At 41.2% G+C, this 15731-nt stretch overlaps 1 protein-coding gene across 1 annotated transcript; it reads left to right on the top strand.

Moving 5' to 3' along the window:
- Positions 1 to 9792: 9792 nt before the first annotated feature.
- LOC127495064 (olfactory receptor 1-like) lies at positions 9793 to 10787 on the top strand. The gene has a single exon (XM_051861474.1). It carries the CDS (start codon positions 9834 to 9836, stop codon positions 10785 to 10787), a length of 954 nt encoding a protein of 317 aa, XP_051717434.1. The 5' UTR covers positions 9793 to 9833.
- The last annotated feature ends 4944 nt before the right edge of the window (positions 10788 to 15731 follow it).

Genomic DNA, 15731 nt, shown 5'->3' with positions numbered 1-15731 from the left:
GGCTTTCTGTCCTCCACCCTTCTCCTCACCAGATCAGGAAAAACTCAATCTGCTCTGCCCTGTTCAGGCTTTAGATGCGTATGTCCACAGAGCTGCCCTGTGGCATAAATCAGATCATCTATTTGTCTGTTTCGGGTCACCCAGAAGAGGGTGTCCCGCATCCAAGCAGAGAATGAGCAAGTGGGTAGTCAAGGCTATCTCACTAGCTTATGAGTCCACTGGACAGCCCTCACCTTTAGCCGTTCGAGCTCATTCATATAATACTAGGGGTATGGCTGCTTCTAAAGCTTTTATCTCGGGAGTCTCCCTGCATGATTTGTGTAATGCAGGAGGGTGGTCTTCTCCTCACACTTTCATCAGGTTCTATAACCTGGATCTTCTGTTCTTTTGACCTGATACATACAGGCATTTGGCATTATGGTGTAGTGGGTATGGTGTTCCCACCGCTTCTCGACGCAGCTCGAGTTTCCATGAAAGGGAACGTCTCAGGTTACGTATGTAATACAAAAATAGTTCCAAACAAAGCCACAGAATCAATGCAACACACAGTACTTGATTAAATTAATCAAAATAGTGACTTGTTTCATTCCTGAATAAGAGTTTTGAACAAATTGTTTGAATGTGCGTTCCAATGACTCATTCATAAAGTCAGTCACTCGTGCCACCTACTGGTGTAAGGATGTAATCTTAGTCAATAAAAAAATTCCCACAGACTGACAACATGTCTGGAAACTTTCACCACAGAATAAAGAAATCTAAAAGGTAATTGAGAGTTTATATCTGGCAATTCTGACATCTTTCCTCAGAACTGTGAGTTATAAATTCGCAATTGCGATATGTTAAATGGAAGTTAATTAAAACTTTTTTCCTCAGAATTCTGGTAACTTGGAAATGATTTTATTTCCCTCAAAATTGAGTTAACAACAATTCTGAGTTTATATCTCACAATTCTGATTTTTTTTCTCACAATTCTAAAGGTCAAAACTGTGAGAAAAAGTCAGAAATTAACTATGGTATCTATGTTATAACTATAATGGACAGACACTAGGTATTCTGTGTGTTTAAAAGTGTCTTCCCTTTTTTAAAGTTAGCTTAATTTAACTTGCTTATACATTTGATATATTTAAGTGTTTAGAGTGAGAAGTTATCATTTTAAAAACTGGATAATGAAGGAAACAAATTAAACTTGTATATACTTTATGTAGAATTTGTGCTAAGTCAATCTGTGCATTTTATAGTGCTTTATTTAAGACGTCTGTACTGTGAGAGGGATTTGTGTTAAAATGTGTTATCCCACTATTCTCAACAGTCAGCAGGCCACATGACTGTGATTCACAGTTATATCACTTATTTTAGTAATCTTTCCACTGGGATTATTTAATTGTCTCTAGGCCCCAAATTGATTAATCATTTACTAATTTAGCACATTTGGGGGAAGTCCCCACTGCCCAGGTCTGTATTTCTATCTTTTGTGACAGTTAACAAAGCAGAAGTGACTTTTTTTGTTTTTTTTGTTTTTTTTGCATGGCTTTCCCTGTTTGCATCAGATAAAACAGGATTTCAGTGGCTATCAACATAACAGGCCTCTGTCTTCTTTCTCTGTTTTTTTTTTCTTTTCTTTTTTTTTTTTCTCTCGCTTATCTTTGTTGATCATTGAGATGTATACAGTGTCTCTCTGGACCTCTACTGTATAATTGCTAGGTGACATTCAGTGAAATGAATGGTAACTATCACGATAGCAACTGTTTTGTTGCTGATAAACAGTCAGTAACATGCAAACAGTTGCCATAAAATGTGTTTCCCCAGAGGCTTAATTTGTTACTTGTTCATTGTCCCTGAAGACTTCTGAGCATTCAAACAGCAAACAGGCCTCCTTCATGATTACTGATTGACATTTTGTTTATCAGACATTATTTTGTTTCTACATGTCTCTGTGCCTTTACACAGCTCATTAACAGGTGAAATTTGAAAAACAGAAGTTACCCTGGAGCAAAAACACTTTCAGTCAAATATGATGCAACTCTTGCAGAAAAGTTTCAAAACAATTACAAAGAACATTCTACATTGAGCACAACTAAATTATGAATCATTATTAGTAAAAAAACTGAAATTGTGTGTGATTTACTTTTTTATTTATTTGTGCTAAACAGGTAAATCAGTATTATTCTCATAATATTTGCATAAGATAGGATACTCAGCCATTCAAAGGCTTATAAGTATAATGCATTTTAATTACCCTATCTCAGGATATTCTTACACACCAGGGTAAATAACTATAAGGGCACCAGTAACACTACGCAACTTGCTGCAATCAGTTAAACACAGTACAGAGAGCATACATAGTTTAGCATAGCAATCATACTGTCATTTGTTAAATGTCTGTCTGGAAAAAAATTATTTTGACTGGTCAATCACAACATTGATTGACCAGCCATATCCTGTCACAAGTAATGCGTAGGATCAAAAGCAAACAGAAACCATTAGTGTCGACATTGGTCCCTGTCCCAATAACCACACTTGCAGTCTTGGCCCCTTGAGAGCATGTGTATGCGACAGGAAGTAAGTGCGCAAGACTGTCACAGGTCTGAAAAAATCAGTGCTTTTAAAGCACACTAAATCCACACTATTGACAATGACAGTTACTGATTTGTGTCGCCTGTTCCAAAGGGACTACTCAACAGATATTTAGAAGTTTATTTTAAATCTACACTATGTAACCTTTTGTTCAAAATGAACAAAATTTAAATAATGAGTGAGTGCATCATAAAAACATCTTCAAAACCATGTTTTTGCCTTAACCTAAATCACTCTTGTAAGCCTAAACAAAGACTATAGAATAACACAAGACCCGTCACTCGTATTGTTTTAAATGGGAGAAAGTGCAACGCGCAATATGGCAGAATAAGTCCCGCCTTCTAAGTAAGAGCCAATCGCCGATTGGTAAAGTCATCGAGTCGCTGCAGCGGCTGTTAGAAGCTCCAGTTCCTATAGAAACAGTCAGACACATGCCTCCGAAATGAGACAAGAGACGTGCACTTTAGGACTGCGCATACGCATTTGTTTGTTTCAACCTGAAAAATACAGTTTTTTTTTTTGTCATGATTCGAGCGTTTAGAAACAAAATTTATGACACAGCTGTTGTCAGATTTCATTGGTGATTTCAATTATAAAATTTAATTGAAAACTTGGCAAACAGCTTTAAAGAAATTGATGTTTCCCCATTCAAAGACATAAAAGCTGCATTTGCATGCCCGAGAGGCATTTCAAAGATGGCCGCCGAGTGAAATGACTTGTCTTAAAGGGACTTTGGCCTAAATTAATGATTTATATTTTAGAGTTGTCTGGATGGATTTCTCAGGATGTGTTCAAGTCCAACATGTCATGCTACTACTATATGCAGTGGAAGTAATTCGAAGCCACAACAACTGAACATCAAACCAAAAACAGTCAAGTCAACATAGTTTGTGTAGCATTACATTTGCTGTGTATTGACATACAGTAAGTTAACAAAGCATGTTTGTGTTGATAACAATTCCAGTCTCTAATCCAGTTAGTATTTTTGGTCATTTTGTATTTCCATTTCATGATGGAGCCAATAGGCTTAAATTGTAACTTCGCACAGAGTCGGTGCCAGGACCCATGAAGCGGTCCGGGGGGTGGGGGTGTTTCCCCCTTGGTTGAAATTGCAGCCCGGGCATAAAAATCCTGGGTATAAAAATCCTTGTCAAATTATAGCTTCCACCATTATCTGATACTCATAGCAAGAGTTATGTATTTTTGTAACATTATTTTAAAACAATTGATTTTAAAAGTCAAAATAACAACAGCATATAAGCTACCTGCTGTAAAGTTATAGGCGATTATCTGAAACCACTGGCACAACAGTGCACCTCAAATCATCAGATTATTCCAAATTAATTAAAAAACAGACAAAAGCCAACAAACACCAACAAACACTGACTGAAGATGTTCACTCGGGTGAAAACAAACACAGACCAACGCCAACAGATGCCGACAGGGACAATACACTGATCCAACGAAACCCAACAAGCGTGTTTGTTGGCATTTGTCTGTGTGGTATGAATTAGCCTTAACAGGTCCAGCATAAGAAAGCTTTGTTCAATTTATCACATACTAATTTTACAACAGGACAAATCAGTAAAGAACAATGTTAAGATCAATTTGGAATGTTGGCTTTGACGTGTCCACACATACATGTGTACATATTACAGGAACCCGAGAAGTATGCTTTGGTATTGACTTCCTCCATGTTATTTAGACAATATATGTGTCTTGTATACCCATTATGCCAAGATAAAGAGGAAAATAAAAAGTGTTAATAAACTTGTTTTATGAGGTCACAGAGTCATTGCCCTTATCAACAAAACTTTTTAATGATGTTTTGATCTACAGTACTCAAGGTGATGGGAGACAGGATTTTCCCAGGTGTCAGAGCTGTTTCTACATGGCCCCCATGTGCATCAATACAGTATTAGTCATCTATTATGAGTGCTGCTCATTAACAGAGTTATTCTGGGGCATAAACACTCTTAAACTTTCAAACAAAGATGATGCAACTTTTGCTAAAAGTTTCACAGCAAATAGAGAAAACTTTCTACTTGTGGAGCAGAAAAAAATATAATTCATTAATTCATAATAAACATGGTTTGGTGTAGACACATTGATCAGCTTTTGGACGCAACTGCAACACAGGTTAACTCTCCTCAAAACACCACAGAGAGTGTGGAAACCTCACAATGCTTGGACGAGTATGCCCTTATGACAGCAGAGGCTCCATCAACAGCCACTGAGGTGACTAGACCAGAAATTGTGGAACCGTCCAGCTCACCATCTCTTCCCCAAAATGTGGAGTCTCGGGTGAGACGTTATCCTGAGCATGTTCATAGACCGCCCAACAGGCTGGACTTGTAGTTGTATACACTCTGGTAGATACCATGAACAAAAAGCAAGGTCATAATTGTTGACATAGCTCAATAAGATGTTTTTCTGTTTTGTAAAAGTAAAATAAAAAAAATAAAAAAAGAGACTGTTCTGTATACCAATGTTCTTTATGTTCAATGTAATTCAGTGCACCTTGAAGTGAGTACATCAAGGCTGGAGGGGAGGAACTGTTGTGTATTGAGTCAATAACTAAAAAAGTATTCTGCATTTGCGCACTCTAGTGTTGAATGTGATAATTGCAATTGCGCAGTAAAGACGTGTTCAAGCTAAGCTCCTATCTGAATGTCTGTCTTACTGTTATGTGAGTGTACAAACATAACATGTATCGAGTTCAATTATTTGTGTATATTTGTAACAAAGCGGGACTCAGGCAGGGATCCATATGCAAAGCTTTATTGAAAGGTGAGCGTAGTCGTACAGGCATGGTCTAACAGGAACAAACAGGAACAGCAAGGTACAGGCAGAGTCGTGGTCGGGATACAGGCAGTAGATCAGGGCAGGCAGATATCTATCCAGATAACAACAAACAGTCCAAAGGCAGGCAGCAAGGAATCGTAAACGGTAAACAGACAGAATTGGTCACAGACAGGCAGACAAGATATAAACGCTCAGAAATGTACACAATGTGAAACAAGACCTCGCCCTGACGTGGTGTGTGTGTGTGAGTCCTTTATAGTCCAGGTGATGATCTACAGGTGTGTGTGGCAATTGGTGATTGGTGTGGAATGTGTGCATGTGACTGGTAGGGAGGATTATGGGAATTAGAGTCCAAGAACAGACGGTGATCATGACATAACACCCCCCCTCCGGAAGGCGCATCCTCGCGGCGTAAATGACACAGCTAGGGAGGGGGGGTGGGTGCATTGGAGATCTGACGGCTGACGGGAACAGGGTCTCTAATGCAGGTTCCAGGAACTCGGGCAGCCACGGCGGGTCAGGTGCCACGGGCAGCCACGGCGGGTCAGGTGCCACGGGCAGCCACGGCGGGTCAGGTGCCACTGGCAGCCACGGCGGGTCAGGTGGCTCGGGAAGCCACTGCAGGTCAGGAGGTTCGGGAAGCCACGGCAGGTCAGGAGGTTCGGGAAGCCACGGCAGGTCAGGAGGTTCGGGCAGCCACGGCAGGTCAGGAGGTTCGAGCAGCCACGGCAGGTCAGGTGGCTCAGGCAGCCATGGCAGGTCAGGTGGCTTGGGCAGCCATGGTGAGACAGAGTCCGTAGATGACCACGGCGGGTCAGAGTCCATAAACGGCCATAGTAGGTTATAGTCCATGGGCGGCCATAACAGTTCGGAAGCCGCTGATGGAACGACCCCTATGTTCACAGACACCGAAGGGGCGGCCATCTTGCCCGTGGGCACTGGCAAAGTGGCCATCCTGTCCATAGCATCCAGAGAGTTTGAGTGCGTTGCAACCGGCGAACTTGAGTGCGTTGCAACCGGCGAACTTGAACTTGAGTGCGTAGCAACCGGCGGACTTGGACTTGAGGGCGTAGCAACCGGCGGACTTGGACTTGAGGGCGCAGCAACCGGCAGGTTTGAGTGCAAAGCAGCCGGCTGGTTAGAGTGTGAAGCGACCGGCTGGCTTGAGAGCGAAGCGACCGGCTGGCTTGAGAGCGAAGCGACCGGCGGGCTTGGAAGCGAAGCGGCCGGCGGGCTTGGAAGCGAAGCGGCCGGCGGGCTTGGATGCGAAGCGGCCGGCGGAGGCTTAGGAATGCCAGCCGCTCGCGCTGACGTCAGCGGTGGATCAGCCACACTGGATCAGCCACACTGGAACACAATCCTCTCCGCTCTCGGACAAGACCAGTGACGTGACGTGACTCTGGGCGATCAGTGGAGTCGTGACTTGGCTCATGAAGATCGACTGGGATGAACGCGGTCCCTCTTGTCTAAGTTTATTCTGAAGGGGTTGATTAACGCCATCACAAAAAAAGTCTATCAGTGCACAGTCAGGCCAGTCTGCATATTAGGCAATATCCAGAAACGTCTGAATGTGGTCCTCCAGGGTACAATTACCTTGACGAAGGCGGACGAGACGTATTGCTGGGTCCATGCTAAGGCTGGAAACGCTCGTAGAAGCCGCTGGATCTTGGTATGGCGAAGTCTTCTGTAACGAAGCGGGACTCAGGCAGGGATCCATATGCAAAGCTTTATTGAAAGGTGAGCATAGTCGTACAGGCATGGTCTAACAGGAACAAACAGGAACAGCAAGGTACAGGCAGAGTCGTGGTCGGGATACAGGCAGTAGATCAGGGCAGGCAGATATCGTTCACAATCCAGATAACAACAAACAGTCCAAAGGCAGGCAGCAAGGAATCATAAACGGTAAACAGACAGGATCAGTAACAGACAGGCAGACAAGATATAAACACTCAGAAATGTACACAATGTGAAACAAGACTTCGCCCTGAGGTGGTGTGTGTGTGAGTCTTTTATAGTCCAGGTGATGATCTGCAGGTGTGTGTGGCAATTGGTGATTGGTGTGGAATGTGTGCATGTGACTGGTAGGGAGGATTATGGGAATTAGAGTCCAAGAACAGACGGTGATCATGACAATATTATGTATAATTATCTGTATATAATGCATTCATGACCTCCATTTGTTGTCTTGTGTTTAGCACACACTTTTTGTTTATTTCTTGTTTTTCTTTTTGCTTTTGTTTGATTTAATAAAGTTAAGCTGCAGTCTTCCTTGTAACGTGACAAAAACCTTCTGATCAAACACTATAAATAAAATATTATTGCACAAAACTCAGGGTTCAATGCTTAGACTAATGCCTGGAGATGATCCTCGAGGGATGTTTATGGTTTATGTGGACTGAGTGCTTTTACAAAATGGATCCCCCTTCACCATCAATGAGAGAGGAGGATCTCATGGCTCCTGCAGTCCACCCCACCCAGCCTTCACCATCCAGCCATTCATCAAGCCCATGCATACCACAGACCAAAAGACCCAGTGAATACCTTGTGACTGAGCCAGTGCCTGCAACAGAGCCGGAGTCAAAGCCAGAGTCTCGCCCATCCTGGAAACAAAGCCTGACATCCAGTCCGGTTTATACATCTGTCCCTGTAAAAAAGGCCACCCTTCAGAAAAAAGTACTCTCCCAAACTCCCCTGCCTCTGTTCGTGATTTGGACTGTTCCAAAACTTTCCGGGGAGTTGGAAAACGATGTTATGGAGAGAGCATGTGTAGATGTGCTAGTTTATTGTAAATAATAGTTAAATTTCTGAGTTGGACGCATGCACTGTTAGCAATACATGTGCTGGGCATACAATGCAGTAGTATAATCATTTGTATAAATTTATGTGTTTGTGTGTGTATATATATATATATATATATATATATAATTATTTGCTTTATGTCTAGTTCTCTAATGCCCTTTACCATGCTGATTATACTTATAACCAGTATTCAAGTACTGCTTTATAGATCTAGTACTGTTTATAGATCTGTGAATGTACAATTGTTTATTTATATTTTGTATATTGTTTATGTTTACAGAACCACACATACATGACATTTGCACAGTAGATCATCTACAAGTACCCCTGCTGTGAGACGTAATGTTCTAACCGGACATCCTGTAGCCGTTCAATTACTCTGAACCAGAAAAGATAAAAAGCATGAACAGTAGTTTTTTCAGTCCCTGTGGGAGTATTAGAGGATCTGGATGATGAAAAGTGGCTGATTGACTGGGATTTCGGTAGAGCCATTTCCCACCCCTGTCCCCACCCATGAAACTCTTCCTCCTCTATTGGTCCAGTCCAATCTTAAAAAAATAAATAAAAATAAATTTCCCCATGACTCCTCTAAAGTTGAATCTGCATTTATATTTGCATGTTATAAAAAATATATATCCAGATGGGAAATTCACATTATATATTATATATGTTTACATTATATACTGATATGCTACCTAATTCATCTTTGAGAGCAACGTGGTGGTTCAGGGGCCCTACACAACTTACATGTTTTGCGTACAGGGAGGACCAGCACTGCCACTTACACAACAGATCCACAAATGCACACATAAATCCACACATGCACAAAACTACAAGCACTCAATTCACAAATTCTCGCCCTGGAAGAATGTGAAAATACTTTTTTTTTTTCTCTCTTTTCTTCTCACACAAAGATGTCTTGAGATGTCTGAACCCTGAACCTCAGTTTGAAAACCCCTGATCTGGAGGAGACAATAAAAGTATTACATATTATAGAGGTTGTTATATATTTTAGTTGTTTTATAATATAGAAGTATATGTGAATAGACCTCCCCCCAGAGGACCTCAACCATTTACACTCGAGTTTAAGGCCAACACATGGACATAAGTTGTACTGCAGTTGCTGTCACATAGACTTAGCATTAAATATATCCTTGAGTTACTGTAATATAATGTGCACTAATGAGAACACAAAGGGGAATTTTGTGGCCAGTGAACAAAATGTCTATCAAAACTAAAGCTGTGGCCAGAACATTTACTTCAACATTCAGTACAAGTATTACATCATTGTGTTGTCTGAAAGCTCTCAAGAGATGAATCAGTAGATATATTTGGATTCAATGACGCAGATGTCCAAAGATCTTTTCGACATAAGAGAATAAGTACGAGCATTTATAATGGACTAATTTAATTCAAAGCAGCTCACAAGTGTTCAGACACTGTCATTGTTTGCTCTGGCTATAAAACTTTAAGATTATTTAGACAAGTCTGTGATTCAAATATTATGCAGCAAGTTTGCATAAAGATACATTTTCAACATTTGAAAATAGATATTAAAAGTGTGATATGACAATTTAGGAAAGTCCATATTTTGGTTATTTCTTTATAGTCATTTATATTTTCAGCCTGTGCAAAACAACAAACACAAAACTGCCATGAGTTTATCCCAGAATATCTCGATTGTTCATCCAGAACACTTTTTCATCACTGGTCTTACAGGTACACCGTACAGCACTTATTACTATATATTCTTATTTATCATGTACTTTATTTCTATAATTGGGAACTCGATAGTCCTTCTCGTTATAGCTCTTCACCGGAGCCTGCACAGTCCAATGTACATTGGTGTGTTTAACTTGGCCTTGGCGGATATTGGTGAAACTAATGCACTGATTCCTCACATGATGAAGATTTTTTTTTCGGACTCACAGTACATCTCTTACAATGCTTGTTTGGCAAGCATGTTTTTTATAAACTTCTTTATTACTGTTCAGACTTACACTCTTGTTGTTCTGGCATTTGATCGTTTCGTTGCAATCTGTTTGCCACTAAGATATAATGCCATAGTGAATAATAAGTTCATGGCTATAGTGTTTTCAGTAATATGGGCATTTAACACCTTTATAGTAACACTGTCAACATCTATGATGACCACACTTTCATTCTGTAATTCCAACGTGGTAGAGAGTTGGTATTGTGACTATGGATGTTTGTTGAGGATGCCATGCAATGACAATAGCATTAATAATTTTATAGCAATTCTATGTGAAGCTTTATTCCTTGTAGCACCACCGTTCATTATAGTCCTGTCATATGTGGGCATTTTTATTGCTTTATGTAAAATTACAACTTGGGAAGGACGTTTTAAAGCACTGAAGACCTGTGTTTCTCACCTTTTGGTAGTTGGATCATTCTTTCTTCCCATACTATGCATTTTGATTGCTGCACCTTCTGCTAATGCCAGGATCATTAGCGGATCATTTTCATTTGCTCTTCCACCAATGCTAAATCCCATCATTTATGTTTTAAACACAGCTAAAATCAAAGACTTAATCCGAAAAGTGCTTAAAAACAGATCTGCACCAATTAGAGGGAATGTTTCAAAATGACTGTAATGATTGCCTATGTGTTCTTCAATCATTGTGAATTAAATTACCTAAAATTACATGTATATGTATTTCACAAATATTTTTAGATCCATTATGTTGAAAATAAAAGTGTCCAAGCAGAAAATACATTCAGTATGCTAGACTCTTAACATGTAGAGTGGACACATTAGACGTGTGTGTTGGTTAACAGCAGTGAAATGTTGTTTATTTATTTATGAATAAATCCATCTGATTTCTAGTGTGTGTAGTGTACTGTTTGTTACTGACCCCAAGATAAAACAAATTGAAAGGGGGGGGGGGGGGGGGTACTCTTGCACTCTTACACACTTACATTCTCCTTTCACATACATACATTTCTGCTCTCACACACACACTTACATTCACCTTTCACGTACATACATTTCTACTCTCACACACACACTTACATTATCCTTTCACGAACATTTCTACTCTCACACACACTTACTTTCTCCTTTCACGTACATATATTTCTACTCTCACACACACACTTACATTATCCTTTCACATACATACATTACTCTCGCACACACTTCCATTCTCCTTTCACATACATACATTACTCTCGCACACACTTCTATTCTCCTTTTACACACGTGTATATTTTGTATACACGTGTGTGAATTTCCCGGTCAAGCGTGGGGAATCCCGTAGCCTACACGTCCACACACTTGAGATGCAGAGAGATTTTCGGATACAGGATTTTTCTGATTACATACACTGGACGTGTTCAGAGATTTCCAGTAACCTATACCAGCAATCGCTGATGTCATGTCTTTTCTGTTTTTATAGTGTTTATCAGCCCTTCTTCAACTTCCACAGGATGATGACAGACAACTGGCCAAAGAGCCTTTACTGTTTTGCTTCCAAATTAAGGATGATATGGACATTTTTCTTAATGAGTGTCTGGACAAAAATGTTTATGGAGATTTTTTTTTTTTTTTTTTTTTAAGATTTAATTTGTCATCATGTACCTGCTGTGCAATAATTTGTTCAATTTACTCTCTTTGGTTTGATTTTGTACTTTTTGTTTTAGAGCAAAGCACAGCTAGTATATGATGTGTTTGATACTTAGGGGGAAAAGTAAATTTTATTAAAATTAAATAACTTTTGTGTTTTGTTTTTGGTTTTGATGGATCTGAATTTGCTTAATTCATGTAATCTAGTGTACCACTGTGTAATGTGTATTATGTACTATAAAAAATGGTTCATTCATCATGAAATGCTTGAGTAAAATATACATTTTATGTCAAATAAATAAATGTTTGTCATTTTAGTGTTTCAGCTTTGTGTTCAATTTATATTCAATTAATCATTTGTGACAAAACAAGTTGCTGAACTTTTAACTTTAAAAAATATTTAAAAAGGTTACAAGGGGGTTTAATACATGTATATTCTTGTAACTTTTGTGTGTGTAGGCTATATATATATATATATATATATATATATATATATATATGATTAAACTATTAACAAAAAGTGAGTATCTATCTATAATTTCAGTTAGTCCGTTTTAAATAAAATATTTGACATTAACATGGTTTTAAACTTTAAAATGCTCCAAATGGAGCAAGGCCTACGAAGATAAATTTGCTCCGCCCACTTCCACCCTCAGACAGTCTGGCGCTGTCGTCCTCAGACTGTCATGACATATGGTTCTGCGGTTCTGCAGTTAGTCCTATCTCCGCGCAGCAGCAGAGAGCGTCCGTTATTTTCTGAGGCTGAGAAAACGTAAATGGTAAGAGTGAATTCATAATACTACTTCAGACAGGACCACTTTGGCAAGTTACTTGAGTTTATTGAACACAATTTATCTTTGGCGGTTCCTTATGGGGGTTCTTGCTCCAAAATTAATTGAACATACAAGAGCTTTAACATTAATCCCCCGGAGCCATCAGCTTGAAAATACATAGACAATTAAGACACTTAGTAATGTCTTTAAAAGCGAACATGGTAATCGTGTAGATATGGCAGTGGGACGTCTATACTGTAGCTTGGTTATGATACACTGCACGATTTTAGAAATCCTATAAGATCATTAAAAATCACACTGTGCGACATGGATCTATGAAACTTGGGTACGACATGCATGTAGACCAGACCTGGGCAATTTACGGCCCGCGGTCCACATCCGGCCTGCTGGCTATCTTTGACCGGCCCGCGTGGCTCAACAATAAAGACTGCCTGATGGCCTGGGGCCAGCGTGAACGACGCACAGGACGGGACAGTTGACAGAACTGCCACTTGCCCAATAGGGCCAGTCCTGCATGATTGGGATGTGATATATATCTACGTTGATAATATCGTAATTGGTGTTTTAACGATCTGGAATTATCTATCTAGTCTAGTATGTCCCTCACTTTACAAAAGCCAAACAGAAACACACCCATAGAGTGCACTCATACACTCCGTGATGTTGTCTAGGTTAGTGAGCGTGCATGCTTTCGCTGTGTGATTTAATCTATTCAAATGCATTTTGAATAACCCAATGATTCAAGATAAGGAGGAAAAATGCCCCATTGTTTACATTGTTTATATATATATAATTTAATATAGGTATACGAATAGTGCCGTTTTTCTCCAAGTATCAGTATGATTACAAATGTGATAGCTATTTATACAACAATAAACAAGAAGTTAATAATTAGAGAGTTACGTTTTACCTCATAATGCCTGTTTTTGGTATATTTCTCCAACGAAAGTAGTTCCAAACAAAGACCACCACAGTTTTGTGTCTCTGAGCAACATGAATGAATCAGCTGTTTGAACAAGTTGAATGAATCGGTTAAATCTCAATGACTCCCACATTAAGGCAGGCAAATGTTTTGTTTCTGAATGAATCGGGTGTTTGAATGAATCGGTGTAATCTCAATGATTAACTCATTAACAGTGACTTGCTGCCACCTTCTGGCTGTTTTTTTTTTTATTTTTTAGTTAAAGTGATGCTGGTCTTTGAATTTTTTTTTTTTTTTTTTTTTTTTTTTAATATAAAGTTGTGATGCTGTTTTTTGAAACCCTGGATAAAAATGCACATTTTTAAAACTGATTTTGTGGATGTTCATTAAATAGTGATTAAATAGTGATTGTGTGCTCCACATTTTCAATGTATCATTATTTCATTTACTGTTTTTATAAAGTTAAATGAGTTAAGTGCACTGGTGTGGCGCTCCACAACCACCCCATTTTCTCATGTAGCCCCTTGGGAAAATTAGTTGCCCACCCCTGATGTAGACTGTACGATGACAATACCTATTGACTCGTAGGCTACAATACAAGTTTCTATAGAAGAATAACATCTCGGTTACGTATATAACCCTCGTTCCCTGAAGGAGGGAACGGAGACGTACGTCAGTAGTGACCGACGAATTGGGATATCGCTAGAGAGCCCTATCAGCTTCGAGTGAACTACAACAGGCCAATGAAGTTGGCGTGCGATATTTGCATAATGCGCACCACCCCCGCCAGGTGGTATAAATAGGGGAGCAGATGCAATCGCACTCTGTTTTTCGCTGAGGAGACAACCTAGTCTGCACTACAGCGAGTGTACAGCAACTGTGGCGACGGGACGTACGTCTCCGTTCCCTCCTTCAGGGAACGAGGGTTACATACGTAACCGAGACGTTCCCTTTCAGTCAGTCACGTTCGACGTACGTCAGTAGTGACCGACGAATTGGGATCCCAAATAAAGCGCCACAGTATGAACCCCTTCCAGTGCCCAGCGCAAGCTCTAGCCACCCGGCGCACAAGTAGGACGGGGAAGGGGGCGAGCTGACGCCGAGAGAGTCTACTGCTGTTCCGATATACCCACTAAGTAAACTAGACTACACTGGGGAAGCGAACCCGAAGGGGACGCTGCGGAGACCACTACCCACCCGTAGGGGAGGAATTTACGTGGAGTACACATATGGACTGGCCGTGGGCAGTACGCATATGGAGTCCCTGGGATGGCTCCACCTGGGTAAGGGGAGACTCATCTGACAGGTGACAGCAGAGCTGGCTCTGCTAGGGAAAGACATGGGCTCGCCGTAGGGAGTTGACCGTGGACAAATACACACATGGGACCACTCACGTGGAGGGGTCACGACATGTGGAACCCAGCCAAACGTCAATGTCGGTGACGGAGGTTTGGCCTGGCAACAGACACTCCGCAATGTCCGAGCCGAAGGCGGAGGCGGAGGAACTCGACAGGGTTCGCCAAGCGGGGAGCTCGACTTGAGTGAAAAGGATGCACGTATCCGGCCCAGGGGGCGGGAGTGGCATTGCAAGCCGACACTAGAACAGGCTCTTTGCGTCTACCGGCTGGTGGAAGCGAGTACACGGGAAAATACCGGTTCTACACGAAGGCAATAGAATCTAGCGAACATGTTAGGTGTCGCCCAGCCTGCAGCTCTACAGATATCTGTCAGCGAGGCGCCGTACGCCAGCGCCCAGGAAGAGGCCACTCCTCTGGAGCGGGCAAGGCACGCCCTGGGACTCATACGCCAGGGCGATGGCGTCCACTATCCAGTGGGCCATCCTCTGCTTGGAGACAGCCTTTCCCTTCTGCTGGCCTCCGTAACAGACAAAGAACTGATCTGAAGCCCCGAAGCTTAGCGTTCTGTCCACGTACAGGCGCAGAGCGCGGACGGGACAGAGCAAAGCTAGGGCTGGGTCTGCCTCCTCCGAAGGCAGCGCTTGCAGGTTCACTACCTGATCTCGAAAGGGAGTGGTAGGAACCTTGGGCACAAATCCAGGCTAGGGTCTCAGAATAACGTGAGAGTCACCGGGCCCGAATTCCAGGCACGATTCGTCAACCGAAAATGCGTGCAGGTCCCCTACCCTCTTGAGCGAGGCCAATGCAACCAGGAGGATGGTCTTTAGGGACAGTACTTTTAACTCGACTGATTGCAAAGGCTCGAAGGGACGACCCCGGAGAGATGTAAGAAC

This window comes from Ctenopharyngodon idella, chromosome 15 (genome assembly GCF_019924925.1).
Source record: "Ctenopharyngodon idella isolate HZGC_01 chromosome 15, HZGC01, whole genome shotgun sequence".
Classification (NCBI taxonomy): Eukaryota; Metazoa; Chordata; class Actinopteri; order Cypriniformes; family Xenocyprididae; genus Ctenopharyngodon; species Ctenopharyngodon idella.
Note: the sequence above shows the minus strand (reverse complement) of the source record. Positions and strands in the feature narration are given on the sequence as shown.

Excerpts from the sequence above, each read along its gene's own strand:
- LOC127495064 (XM_051861474.1), top strand. The coding sequence starts at position 9,834 with ATGAGTTTATCCCAGAATATCTCGATTGTTCATCCAGAACACTTTTTC.